Source organism: Cryptotermes secundus, unplaced genomic scaffold (assembly GCF_002891405.2).
Source record: "Cryptotermes secundus unplaced genomic scaffold, Csec_1.0 scaffold1229, whole genome shotgun sequence".
Lineage (NCBI taxonomy): Eukaryota > Metazoa > Arthropoda > Insecta > Blattodea > Kalotermitidae > Cryptotermes > Cryptotermes secundus.
The window spans coordinates 451350-465854 of record NW_019723925.1 but is presented as its reverse complement, the minus strand read 5'-3'; the positions used below and the strand labels follow the sequence as shown (position 1 = coordinate 465854).

At 40.3% G+C, this 14505-nt stretch overlaps 1 protein-coding gene across 2 annotated transcripts in view; it reads right to left on the bottom strand.

Annotated features, from left to right (window-relative positions):
* The window catches only part of LOC111862182 (neo-calmodulin), an 80092-nt gene extending 65884 nt beyond the window's left edge, over positions 1–14208 (bottom strand). The window contains exon 1 of one of the 2 annotated variants that reach the window (XM_023847367.1): positions 13865–14208. In XM_023847367.1, the coding sequence (XP_023703135.1) occupies positions 13865–13867 (3 nt within the window). In that variant the 5' untranslated portion in view covers positions 13868–14208. The remainder of the gene's footprint in view (positions 1–13864) is intronic. The other variant, XM_023847369.1, reaches the window with a different exon arrangement.
* Between the last annotated feature and the right edge of the window lie 297 nt (positions 14209–14505).

Here is a 14505-nt window from a genome sequence, read left to right as displayed (position 1 = left end):
GGGGGGGGGAGAACACAAAAAACACTCCGCGGCTTTAGTCTACAAGCGAACTATACCGACCGAGGGACCGCCGCTTGTCGGCGAAGTTAGTGCCAATTTTGGCGGATAGAGGGTGTCGCGTGGTCAGCGCAACGAATCCCCACGGCTGTTAATTTCGGTTTTCTAGACCGAAAGGGGGAGAACACAGTTTCAAAAATAAAAAGTCCTGATTGTCAGATTTCCGCCAATACAGTTTTATCTAACGAACCTCATTGGCTCGTTCCTTCTCTGTGTTTGTAGCTTTTAACACATAAAATTTACTTGCTCGTATACATTTAAGTTACGTATGCAACTTCCAACAACTTGGAACTTCCTTTACAATGGTTAAATAGTTCAACATTTCTCTACTGATGCCTGCGTAGTCCTTTCAGATCGGAAGATTGGTCCTAATATAAAACATCCGAACACTCAGACATCATTGGGCCCGCTTAAAAGCATTCCCTGGAATGCACTTCACAGAAATATAGACTGACATCAATGTTGGAAACAATGGCTCTTTTCCTATCACCGAAGTTAAGACAAAATGGGCGTGGTTAGTACTTGGATGAGTGACCGCTTGGGAAGACCACGTGCTGTTGGCATTACAAAGGGAGCCGGGATAGTGCAGTCGGTATAGCGACTGGCTACGGCCGATGGGTCGTCCTGACAGGCTCTGGGGCACATTCAGCCTCCTACCCAATGGGTGCCGGGGGGCTCTTTCCCCGAGGGCAAAGCGGCTGGGGTTCAAGTTGACTACTCACCTCCAACTGGTGCCGAGGCTAAGAAAATGTGAGTCTATGCATCCACTCCCCCATACGTTTTCGTGGCATAGTATTTAATTAGGTAAGTACCTGTACAAGGATAGCTTTACCTTTTAATCTTACACATATTGTTTGTTACTAATCATACATAAATCTCTGTTTGTTTGTTTGTTTGTTTGTTTTTAGTACTTTATTGTTGCGCCCATCACAGTGGCCGCGCAGTCTAGGACATGAACCGTCTTCGCCCGCTCGAACACTGGGGTCTTGGGTTCGAATCCCACTCGAGGCATGAATGTCTGTCTGTGTTTATTCTGCGTTTGTTCTGGCCTGTATGCAGGTAGTTGCGTTGCGACGGCTGATCCCCCGTCGAAGGAGTCCTATCGACTGTGTAAGAAATCAAGAAATTGTAAAAGCGGCCAAGGCAGAGTCATAGATAAACAGATATGTAGGCAGACAGATAAATAGACAAATTTATTGTTGTAAACCTGATTAATACTGCATGCAGGTGTAAATTACCATCCTTCATGCTCCTTTGTATGGGTACTGCTGAAAATTTCGAAAGAGTAATCACTTAACAAATATTTTGTACGATATGCCGTGTTTAAGAAAATACAATCCGTTTTAAGGTATCATTTAAGGTATATTGGACAGATATGGATGAGAGCAGACTTTATCTGTAGACATGTATTACAAATGCATTGAATGATTCCGTTTATTAAGAGAAGATGTGTCGGGACGCGCCGATTGGCAGACAGACATGCCCTCCCCGTTATCATTCTATGATATTGGTGAATATTAGTACAAACAAGATTAATAAAACTGTGCTCCACAATATAATACACAGCGTTCTTCTTTGCTGTTTGTAGCGTACATGTGGCTTGTTTGGCCCTAAGTGAACTGGACTTTATTCTCTATCATCAAGGCTGAATTTGATGAGTCTCACAACGGCGAACTTCTGATGTGGGAGCTATAATCGCGCCTCCTAAATTGAATGTTTTGAAAAGAACTGCGCTAATAGATGTTCGCAAATATTCGGCTTTTGTTTAAGTTTTACTTATGTAAATTCATAACACGACTGCCGTAAAAAAAATTATCTTTAACTTTCAGTTTGATTGCAGCAACTAACAAACCGTTAAAGCTGAGCCTGTGACATTTTATGGGGATAATTCATTGANTTTCTTCAATTCATTGACATGTCTACACATTATGTCCAAAATATTGGTAAAGAAATTTACAGACAACAATGCGAAACTGTTAGGTTATGTGCGGCAAATTTGACATAGACAAAATCTGCGCTTAAGAAATAAGATCCTTACAAGAACAAAACAATAATTCGGATCGATTATTTATCTTTTTTGTTCCGAGCCAACAGTTACAAGGCAAATCACAGACACAGCACACAGTAGATATTGGTAACTTCATTACAGAGAGAGAAAACAAATACAATAGTCACAGGGCCAATTTAGGAAGGAACCGCGGAAAACTCCTATTTCCACCTTACACAATAAAGAAAACACAAAGACAGCAATGACAAGAAAAATAATACCAATAAACAGTAGGATTGTTCTGAGAAAACCAAATGAAAGTGAGTAGGACAAATACATGTTGACATGACGGCCGAAAGCCTGAATAGTGCATCGAATAGATGCGGCCATTGTCAGGTAACGGCGCGTTAAACACTTCCGTGGTAACATATAAACAGACTTACGACCGTTCAGATGACTCACTGCCGTTTCGGAGTGGTGGAATACGTTAAGCTGTAATCTATTGCAGAAGCCTCTATTGGCAGATGTACTGTGTATATCCTACATAAGGGCTGATCATCGCAGTGAAGTGATAAAGCGTCTATGGTGTTCATAGAGTACAAATGCCCTTACCTGGACGTTGCGTGAGCGCGGGTACACTCATGCGTAACTACGGTGCGACAAACGTGACACCCACTCAGAAAGACAAACCCCTCCTCTAGTCGAACAGACTTCATTTCCAGACACACACGATTTTGGAACGAACATAAATTAGTTCATGGGTCGCAACGGGTTTCGAAATCAAGACAACTGTACTGGCGAGCGCCAGCAGCAGTAATGGACTGTACTGGTCAGTTCACGATTGGACGTCGGAGTCGGCGGTTAGAAGTCTTGAGTTGCTTTGTTATTAGCCGCTACCTAGCAACGACTAATGTACAAACACAAGCCTTTGCGCGTGCTTTAATTGCAGTGAAATATAGAGTGTAAGTCAGCGAGAATATAAGGGTTATTTGTAGTTCTGATTTATCTTTTATTAAATCAGTCCAAACCCCGTGACTATTCACTAACGTGTGACTGTGTATACTGTCACTGCTGGTGTGGGGGGGGGGGCTCAGATTTCGCAACATGTCACAATACTAATAATACAAATTCAGCCGTCAACGCAAGAGTTTCTTTTTTTATATAAATTTGGATGACACTATATGTTTCGGCCATTAAAGGGCCATCTTCAGGTGTTTCCATTTACACATTAATTACTGAATTACAACGTGATATCCCTATGTTCCTACTTACATGAAAGGCCATAAAGTGGCTACACTTATGTTTATTTACATTAATATGTGATTATAATGTGAATATGTGAATATTAAGATGTGATTATGTGACTGGAAACACCTGAAGACGATCCTTTAAGGTTCGAAACATGCAGTGTAATCCAAATTAATGAAAGAAATTGTTGCTTTGACGGCCGAATTTGTATTATTAGTTGTACTCACGCAACAAGATACTGTATATTAAAATAATACTATATAATGCTATTACAGTCAATGTAATAGTAATATATTCTCCGTAGACTAGGAATCTTGCAATGGGAGATGGGCTCTGTGAGTTCTGCCTGTACTTTCTTGCATGAAGTGAGATTATGCTACTGAATTGTAAACTGCCGTGGCTCAGAAAGTGTACATGGCTTGTTTGCAAGATGCTGTCTTCTAGTTCCGCTGCATAAGAAATGGTGTATGAGTTAAGATACTAAGGAGGGGGTGCAAGTTGTTATATTGATCTTCCAACAAGCTCAGCAAAAGCTTTTTTTTTTTCTTACTCGGAAATTTCGTCGATAGATTGATTTATTGCATACACTTAACATGTTGAATATAGTAAAGTGTGCCGTTCTTACGCCGTGACATCTGTATGCCTGCCAGGTTTTAATCTCAGAAAGCAATCGCTTAACCAAGTCAGTATGTTATTCTGCAGGATCTTGGATTGGTTGAATGTTAAAAGCTAAAAAAAAAGAAAAGCTATCCCTGTAACAAGCCGTGAAGGCCTGTAGGGTTGTGAGACTTCGAGGCTCCCACATTTTCTCTAGACAGTCAGCTCACAGATGGCGGTAAGATTGTCGGCCTTACTCGCCGGCCGCCTTTTACCCTCCGAAGAAGATTCCTGGTACTCATTTCTGTTACAGGCTGAGTCAACCCCAGGGCTATAATGCTGCTGGAAGGATTAGGTAAATTAAAAAAAATACACCTCATCGGGACTCGAATCCGCGACCTTCCGGCTTGTAGCATAGGGCCTCCAAACATGTGACATTATTATAAGAAGTATTCCATCTAATAATTTTAGCATTAATTTTTCCTAGAAATGTATATTACAAAACGGCGAAAACGAAAAGAAATTAGCACGTCTTATAATTTTTCCTAAATTAGTATCAATCAACCAATCAATCAGTCGTTTCTACCACTTAGTATGGAGAGACCTGAAAGAAATTGTCACATACAAGTAAATCACCGACATATTAACGAAGTGCTTTATATATATTCGTGTTTCTAGGTGTATTAATGATAAGTTTCAGGACTTGGAAAGAATGAGTCATATTTTACTTGTATTATACTGGTCGGAGAGCTCATTGCGAAACCAAACTTCAGCGCTATTTCCGCAATGGCTCCACCGTCTGAGTCGCCTGTCGCCTGCACGGGGTTTAGACCGCTAATTAACCTGCATTCTGCGTTCCGGGGTCTCTTATATACGTATGTGTTCCCTCTGTACAACTCTCACTAAACTTACTGGTCTGCTTGTACGTGACGAGACTAATTTGTAGGTCGACGAGTGGCAGAATCGTTGAATTTATCCTTAACATTCTGTTCCCAGCTCTTCTTTTGTTTGTCTACAGACGTGGAAGAGTTTGATTGGCGTGGATGTGGGGACCTTGGTCAGCGTGACGCTCACGTGTCTGAATGCCGAGATGTAGGAAATGGGATGGAAATTCAATTGAAACGGCGTGGATAAGTTTCGTTTCTCTTGTAGAGAAAGCCTGGAGAGTAGAATTATTGTCTGACTGATGAACTGAGCTGTGTTGACCCTTGGCTGTGTTGTAGGGATTCAAGCTTATAGCCTCGGGTGACATGGACTTAACAGAAAACTAATTTTATTTATAACAGGAACAACAGCCCTTTTGTGTCACAGTGGACGGGTCAGACAATGAACATAGAAGAACAAATGGGTCTCTCTCATGCAGCCCAAATGTTTTCTTTTCCTCTGTTGTTTAATTAAGTTGATTTAAAAAGGGGTCCCAAACAAGTACATGTTTCGGAAAATGTGAAGTGGTTTCTCTGGGATTCCTCGTTCAGTACATTCTGCATCTAAAATATTTTTTGAGACTGCGTCATCGTTACATGGTGACATAAATCGTTGGTTCATCATTAGAAATTATTAGAGTCTGTTTTCAACATGTTATAGAAACCAGGATCGCCTTATGCCGGAAAATTCCTTGAAAACACGGGGTATTTTTTCCGTAAGGCTGGATAAATCTGCATGATTATGAGCGTCATAACTTGAATTCTTCCCAAAATATAATTAGCATGATCAAGTCAAGGAGGATGAGATTGGCAGGGAACATAACATAAATGGGGAGAAGAGAATGCATATAGGACATTGGTGGGAAAGCCAGAATGACAGTGACTACTAGGAGGGCCAAGACGAAGGTGGGAGGATAATATTAAAATGGATCTTAGAGACATCGGATGGAGTGGTATGGACTGGATCGATCTGGCTCAGGATAGGGACCAGTTGAGATTTCTTGTGAAAATGGTAATGAACTTTCGGGTTGCATAAAATGTTTGGAAGTTTTTGAGTAGCTGCACAATTGGTGGCTTCTCAAGAAGGGCTCAGCTCCATGAAGTTAGTTAGTATGTTGTTGTCATGATAGTAAATCAAATAGATTATCTCTCCTTGACGTACCATCCTGCTCCATCTGGCATACCACTTCCAAGTCAATGGAACACCCTTTACGGCTGAAATTACTTGCTTCATACGCTCGACAATTAAGCAAACGCGACACAACCCTCGAGTCCAATTACTGAAGACACGACGTAAAGCATTGCAATCGTAAAGTGACTACCCACGTATATGATGTTTTGGGGTTTAGTTAACGGTACTGGTACACGGATTAATTATCGATTCTTGTTATTTAACGATTATGAAACAGCGAATGAGATTGGATATAATCAAATAGTGTGATTAGAATGGTAAATCACGAAAGACTTAGAGAGAGGAGATTTTGACCTAGTTTTTGTGGACTGTCTCGGCATGTGTCTTGAAAATCTCGAGGCAGGGCGATAAACTTCAGAGAGGATATCCTAGGAATCGATCCGACGGTCTTCCAAGTGCGAGTCAGAGGTATTGCTTCGGATCTTATTTGTTCTGTGTGTTTCTATGCTTGTGAGATAGTGAACTGCAGACTTAGATATGTGTTTTCCTCTCCAAACGTAAGACTAGAATGTGAGCTTGTTTCAGCTGCTATGTTGCAGTGTTTCTCAAACTTATGTTTTATCGCAGAAATTACTAATGGAATCACACACTGAAGCCGCGAACTAGGTTACCTAACTAACTGCATGGAGTACAGTACTTGAGAACCTGGTACCACTACACCTGGTTTAGAATTCCCGGCCTTTTATTCAACCCAAAAATTCTGGATTGTGTTCACAAGAATCCTCCGCGCTGGACATTATCCTGAGCCAATTAAATCCACTCCACACACTAACACTATATTTATTTAAGGACAATTTTATTATTATCCTCTCATGTATGCCTAGAATGAGCCTGGATAGCGCAGTCGGTATAGCGACTGGCTACGGGCTACACGACCGAAGGGTCAGAGTTCGTGTCCCGGTTTGTCAAGAATTTTCTCTTCTCCACGTCGTCCAGACCGGCCCTCGGGCCCACCCAGTCTCCTACGCAATGGGTACCAGGGGCTCTTTCTCTGGGGTTAAAGCGGCCGGAGTATGAAGGTGACCACTCACCTCCAGCCATAGCCGAGGTCACGAAAATGTGGGTCTATACATCCACTCCCCCATACGCCTTCGTGGTGTAGTGCTTAATTAGTTAAGCACAGGGACAGCTTTACCTTTTAGTACGAGTATGTTTGCCTAGAGCTGCAAAGTGACACCTTCTCTTCAGGTTTTCCGATTAAATATGTGTATGAAGTAAAACTGTCCTTGTGATTAATTAATTAAGCATCACTCCATAAGACGTGTCAGCGAGTGGAGGTATAGCTCCAATATTCTTGACCTCTACACTAAATAGAGTTCAGTGGTCAGCTTCACGCCCCGGTTATTTCAGCCCCGAGAAAGAAGCTCCCTGTACGCTTTGGTTAAGAGGTTGGCTGGGACCCAGAGTCGATATGTACGTTCTGTAGTAGAGAAAAATCTTATGTCATTTCCGAGAATCGAATCCTGACCATCCAGCCCATATCCCGACGCTATGCCGACTGAGGACTTCGTTTCACGTCCTCATACGTGTTACATTTATCCTTAATTTGAGTTCGCTAATGATAATCAGTGAACAGTTTAATTACAGAGCTCCTCATTACGTAATTATCTACCGTCTTCTGTTACTTCCTCACTCTTTAAGGTCTAAATAGTGTCCTCAACACATTTTTCAAGCACTCACACACATTTTTTGTCTATTCTAACAATCCTAAATTCATGGTAACCTAATGTAATTTTCCTGTCTTTATTGTTAGTATTTTTCAGTTTTCACGCACCGCTAAATCCTCCTCTTCCTTTAATATTGTGACAGATTGGGCCGTTTCTAGGAGACGAATAAGTAAACATGTTCCAACCAACGCGCCTCCAAAAATAGAAGTGCGTCCATTGCTAAGTAACAGACCGGCGAACACATACACAGCAACGAATGTGCAGCAATAGGGCGTCAATTGCCAGGCAGCACATGGGTGGATACGCCTAACAATACACGATAACCGTTGCTAAGCAGTTGATGTGTTTTTTGTTTGTGGTCCGTGCCGATCCTATACAATAAGCATTTCAGTTCAGTTCAGCAGACGTAAGCAGGAGGACTCAAGGATTCGTCAGGAAGACGTCATTCAAGGCAGTTCAGTAGTTGATGTGTTAACCTTGTTTGTGTCTCACAGATACAGCGATGTTGAAAGTCTAATAACGAATTGTAGTTACAATGATTTCTTTGTCTTCCCGTTTTAATTCTGACATTTTAAAAACAGTTCCCACCGTCGCTCAAATGCCAATTTGTACAAATCACATCACTTTCTCATTAGTCATGGCATTGTGCTGAAAACAGTAGGAAACAAAAGTCAGAATAAATGGGTTCCTTTTATCGATATATATATCATTTATATTAAATACGGCGGAGAACATAAATTAACACGCTAACATCGCATGTTTAGTCATTAAACGTAAGCTTACACACTGAAAGTATTAAAATGCTTTTAACTTATTATCTTACTTTCACATCAAATATTCTGTGAATATATGTTTCAGTTAATTGTGTATCGTGACTATAAATTAAACGAGCATGTATTTACATTACTTTACATTACGGATATGACGACATGTAAACGGTCAGGGTGTACCTATGTTTTGGAAGAATTTAACTGCCCCATTCTTATGCCCTGGAGAAGTTCCCAAAGAATCTAGAAATCGCTGTAGCAGTTTCTGCTGTTTATTCTACTGACGCGACCGCCTCAGTAGTCCAGTGGTCAGAGTTCCTGGCTACAGATCCAGAGGTCCCGGGCTCGAGTCCCGGCGTTACAAGGTTTTTTGAGAAGTAGTGGGTCTGGAACGGGATCCACTCAGCCTCGTGAGGATAATTGAGGAGCTACTTGAATTGAAAAGTAGCGGCTCCGGTCTAGAAAGCCGAAATTAACGGCCATGGGGATCCATTGCGCGGACCACGCGACACCCTCTATCCGCTAAAGTTGGCACTAACTTCGCCGACAAGCGGCGGTCGCTCGGTCGGTATTGTTCGCTTGCGGACTATAGGCCACGGAGTTTGTTTTGTTTCTTTGCTCTACTGGCGCTTGTGCCAGAGTCTATCACACGTATCAATAAATATAACGTAAGTTATGAATCTCCTCATTATGTAATTGTCTCCAAAATCCTGTCACCTCATCTCTCTCCTGTCCAAATATTCTCCTCAGGGCGATGTCCTCAAATACCTTCAGTCGATGCACTTCCCTTAATGTCAGAGACGAAGTCTCACACCCATACAAAAATATGGGCAACACTATAGTTTCTTATGATTTAATCTTTACGTTTCTTGACAACGGACGAGAAGACAAATTCTGAACTAAATGATAGTAAGCATTAGCCGAATATAATCTGCCCTTAATTTCCTCAAGAATCAAATTTTTATTTGTTACTGTCGTCCCCAAATATTTTAAATTTGCCGCATATTCAAAGGGTCTCGTATAAGTGACATGTAGTTTAAAATGCCTTATAACGTCAGCATACAGCGATTTTTGGCGCCGCGGGTAGTAGCATCGTTTTTCCACTAAAGCCTCAGAATAGGCCACCTGTCATTAAGATAAAGAAAAGGAAAGTGAACAACAAATGGCAACAGCAGTGCGGCATGTTCTTAGAACTTAACAAGGTTGCCAAATGAAACGTGTATCCACTTTTTCCGTCTCCATATGCTAATCTAATTCATGATAGACGAATCTTGAAGAAATTTTGTAATCACAGTCTTTAATGAAATATGTGTTCCTAACGGAATCTTTCTCTTTTATTAATTTATGTAAGCTATCCACATACCGAGACACAAAAAGTTTAATTAATAATGTGACTAGCTACTGGCTCGACAATTCGGGTTCGTTTCCTGAAGGAATTTCTTTTCTTCCCGCATAACTTCTAAACTTGTTGACATCCACCCAGCCCCTATTGGGTCAGTATCAATGACTCTTCCCTCGAAGTTAGAGCGGAGTGGAGGTGAAGCTAACTGCTCACAACCATCTAGCGCCGAAGTTAAAATGGCTGGATTCTTACCTCTTCTTCCTCTATAACTGCACGCTCTCTTTGCTTGGTGGACAGTGACAACTTTGCCATTACCATAGGTTTCACGTGAGGTCCAAGTGCGTTTTTACACAACACACATAAAGCAACACCAAACATACAACACACACAACACCACTCATACAAAACACAAAACATACATACAAAGCACACAACACACATAACATACACGAACCAGACAACACGACATACACATCGCACACGCACAACATACATCACACACACAAAACGCAGCACACACAACACACAGAACACACACACTCCTCTTTGAATCAATATCGAGGGCATCTGACTTCGTTCAGTAAGTGTTCGACTCGTATCTTAGCCAAGGTACCTGATAACTAGGCTGAGGTCCTTCTTGGTTTTCTTAATTTCTCCTTGCATCTGAGTAATTCGACAGATTTTCCGGACAGGAGTAAAGATGTAAAGTTTAAGAGTTCTTTCTAGTTGGATAGAACGCCGTGTGGTCAGTTGGAAGTCAACGAAAATTTTATGATGAAAATATCGCTTCATCTTCAGTGTAGTAGATTAAGCCAAGCAAGAAACCAGCATAACATAGGTAGCAAGCGGAGCTCTTCTTGATTTCCTTTTTGACCCTAAAGATTTCGGCATTAGTCAGGGTACCCAAGCGTTCTAAGGCATGCACTGTCTTCGCTCGCTCGGGAGCCGGGATCGTGAGTTCGGATCTGTTTCCTGTGAGGTACGAAATGAATTCTTATATATTATTCTTATACACTGCCGGTCACGGTAGCAGAGCGGTCTAAGGCATGTACTGTCTTCGCTCGCTCGGAAGCCGGGATCGTGGGTTCGAATTGCACACAAGGCATGGATGTTTTGTATGTGTATATGCTTATTCTGTGTTTACGTTGTCCTGTGCTTAGGTAGAAGCCTTGCGACGAACTGCTCACTCGTCCAGGCAGTCCTACCGTCTGTAAAATGATCACAATGAAGAAACAAGTTCGACGCCGTAAAGGTATAAGAAGAACGAATTAAGTAAGTAATTAAGATTCAGACAACATTTTGCTCCGAAACGTCTGTTGATTTTCAGCGGACTGCATGGTGATATATCGCAAACGATAGCATTTTCCATTTAAAATATAGTCATTTTTAAGAGAACTCATGACAAAAGAAAAATAGATGCAGTGTATTTCGCTTTCAAAGCCACGTGCAAGATGCGAATTGAAAAGCTATGTACGAGTATAGCAGGAAGTGCGTCATGCAGTCCACCACGCGGTTCTAAAGAGACGAAGAAAAATTACATAATTTCTTATTGGTGGCGGAACAGTTGGTGTAGCGTTAACGCTCTGGAATCGTAGTCGGCAAGTTTTCGATTCGAATCTCTGCTAGGACAGTGGCTGTCCTAACTGAGCAGTTTCGTTGTTTTCCCAGTCTGCCATGTAAATTTCTGGATTCAGATAGACCACAACCGTTTCCTTCCATGTCATTTTCAATTCATTGTTCATCTGTCTTCCTACCATTCGATACTACATAGTCTTCCATACTAAAAAGGTTGTAAATTAACTTAACACTTTATCAGCAAGTAACATTTGATGTAAAGCTGGAACCAGCGAAATGGTAAGCTGTCCATTCCTCAAGTATATATCTTCGTACAGGTAAACGTACATGCAACCATCTGCTGAGTCTTTTAAGTAATATCGTGTTCCAAGATACAAATGCTACTGTTTCAAATGTAATAGCAATGTGCTATGCAAACCTGGAACACTAGTTATTAATAGCTTTGTCCGAATATGTTACTCCGTACGAGGCAGGCAACTCATCATACACCTAAGTTATGTGGGTTGACTAAGTTTCTGTAACTTCGTATCGTATTACATATGTGTGCCTGAGGCGAAATCACTACCTTCACTGAAGAACATATACACCTACGAATAGCAGCGACAACTTGAGCGTTTCCGTATGTCAAATTTTGCAAAGTCATTCTAAAAGGAAATATCTTCTCATTCTGGCTTATTCTGAGCGTGAAACATTGATATCTCTTAATATATGGTTTAGTCGATGGTTTCCCAGAGCCGCCGCTCGGGTTCGATCACGGGTCTGGTCATATGGTATTTGTGGTGAACAAAGTGGCGCTGGAACAGATTTTCTCCGTGTACTTCGGTTTCCCCTGCCAATCTTCATTTCACCAATTGCTCCACAATCACCCTCACCTATCATCTGGGACCGGTACCATAGGCCAGTAGTGGCCGCAGTACAAAGGACATAGTCCCATCCCACTGAGAATAATAATAAAAAATAAAATATTGGTTCATCTTTTGTAAATTTCTTGGCTTTGCCATGAAAATCTAATTCACTGAGAATACACACATTAATGTCACTGCACACCATATATGGGCATCGTCAGCATTTTGTTCTAAGGAAGAGCGAAGATAAAATCATGGCTACAGAAAACTTTGCTGCTCGACTGCTTTTACTGATCGGTGTAGAGTATTCAGTATAGATGAATATTTCTGCAAAATACTTTTAATGTTTGATATGTTTCCTTCTGCTTTCAATTTCCTTTTTCAAAAATCTAGGGCTGAAAGGTGCCCGGCATTCCACACCACATGTGTATAATTGTTTGCTATATTGTGAGAGATTAGGATGGTGAATATTAATTTCCCTAAATAATTATTTTGCGATATTGTAAAATAGAAAATAGAAACACCGAAATTGTTAATAGCGACTTGTTTATAAAACATGCATCGCACAATTAGTGCATCTTTGGTTAGACTTGAAATGATCTTTCTCATGCAAATATTTTTGGATATTCATATATTTACACAGAATTGAACAATCACACAATAAAATATTTAAATGAGTACATTCAAAGACATGCAGTTAGTTATACGGAAATTCTTAAATTGTTATGAGAGATGAAACGGTTAAATATTTAAAATTATCGAATTAATTCTCATATTAATAGCTCAGACCATTGTATACATTGTAACATTGGTGATAGAGTCTTTTTGTCACCCACTGATAAGTCCCTGAACTTAAAATATGGCGGTACCAGAACCCTGCAATTTTTCTTCTTCAGTTTTAGAGCATTGATGCTTATTTCATCTTAGTAAAAATTTTGTGAATAAATATAAAATCTCTTTATATCTGGACTTGCTAAGTTAACAGTATATAACATATATACAATTATGGGGTTAAGACATTAACCTTCTTTCTAAAAGTTACTGCAAAAATATGAAATTTTGATTTGCAGAACCTCTAAGGGAACAAGTCCCCTTGTCAGTGTTATAAATTAATTTTAAAAAACATAGCTCAAAACATAATCCTACCTTTATATTATTTAAGAGAAAAGAAAATATTAAGAATACAAAACCAAGCCAATGTCTCTTGATTGTCTCTGCCTACTTTAATTTATACGAAAGAACATTCACTTCATACGTTCCAAACATTTCTACAGCTGCATTAGTTTGAATACATCTTTCCGGTAACTAAATTAGCATAATAAAGTGGATATGGATATAAAGTTACGCCAAACGTTCTTAATTTCATAACAGCTTCTATTTATTTAATTAATATTTCTAGTCGCATCTCTCTTGGAACTGTTTCAAATTTAACATTAAATCTAATCGCTTATGAGGTTTTGGTTTTTTTGTGTGTGTAATTTTATGTATTTATCCACATGACGGTAATTTAGTTGCCAGAACATATCCTGGGACTATGTTAAATGAAGCTTGTATGATAATTTACAGGCTTACGCAAGCAGGGCGGAATATTGTCAAATCATTACAGAAAAGTTTAGAAGCAATATACAGCAAAGATATTTTTATTCTTGTTTATGGGTACTTACCATGAGTTCCTTTAGTTGAGTCACCAAAGGAGAAGTTGAGAAAAAGTTTCCAACAACCGAAAAGATTTTCCCTTCCAACTTGGTGATTCTTTTGAAGAAAAATAAATATAATTTTGCCCCGTTGTGTCGATTATACCATTGAACGATATAACCGTTGATCTATTTATAATTTTGAATTTATGTATATCTAGAAACTATTTAATCTTTACAATAGGAGAATACGATATTGTACGGTTTTGAATTGTTTTACACGTTAAATGTACATTTAACTGGAATGTTGTGTGGTAACAATGGCTGAGAGAGATAACCTACCGCTGGTGCGCACAGAGAGAAACTGCCTCTCAGTTCACAGCGACATCCAGAGCCGCGATGCGTCCGCCCTCACATGACCGGGACCGCTACTACCACCCACATCACTCCCGCATACCCCCCGTATCAGCGATTATCAGTATGTACCTCATACTTTCCGGTAGTTCGGTCGTAGCTTATTGCTAATCTATGGATAATACTATGTCCCGAATTTTGCGTAAGAAAGAGTAAAGCGGCGGGTCCGTGAAGCTGACCATCATCTTCATCTAGCGCCGAGTTCAAGAATGGTGGAGCTATACCTCCACTCCCACATATGTCTTCATTGCATAATG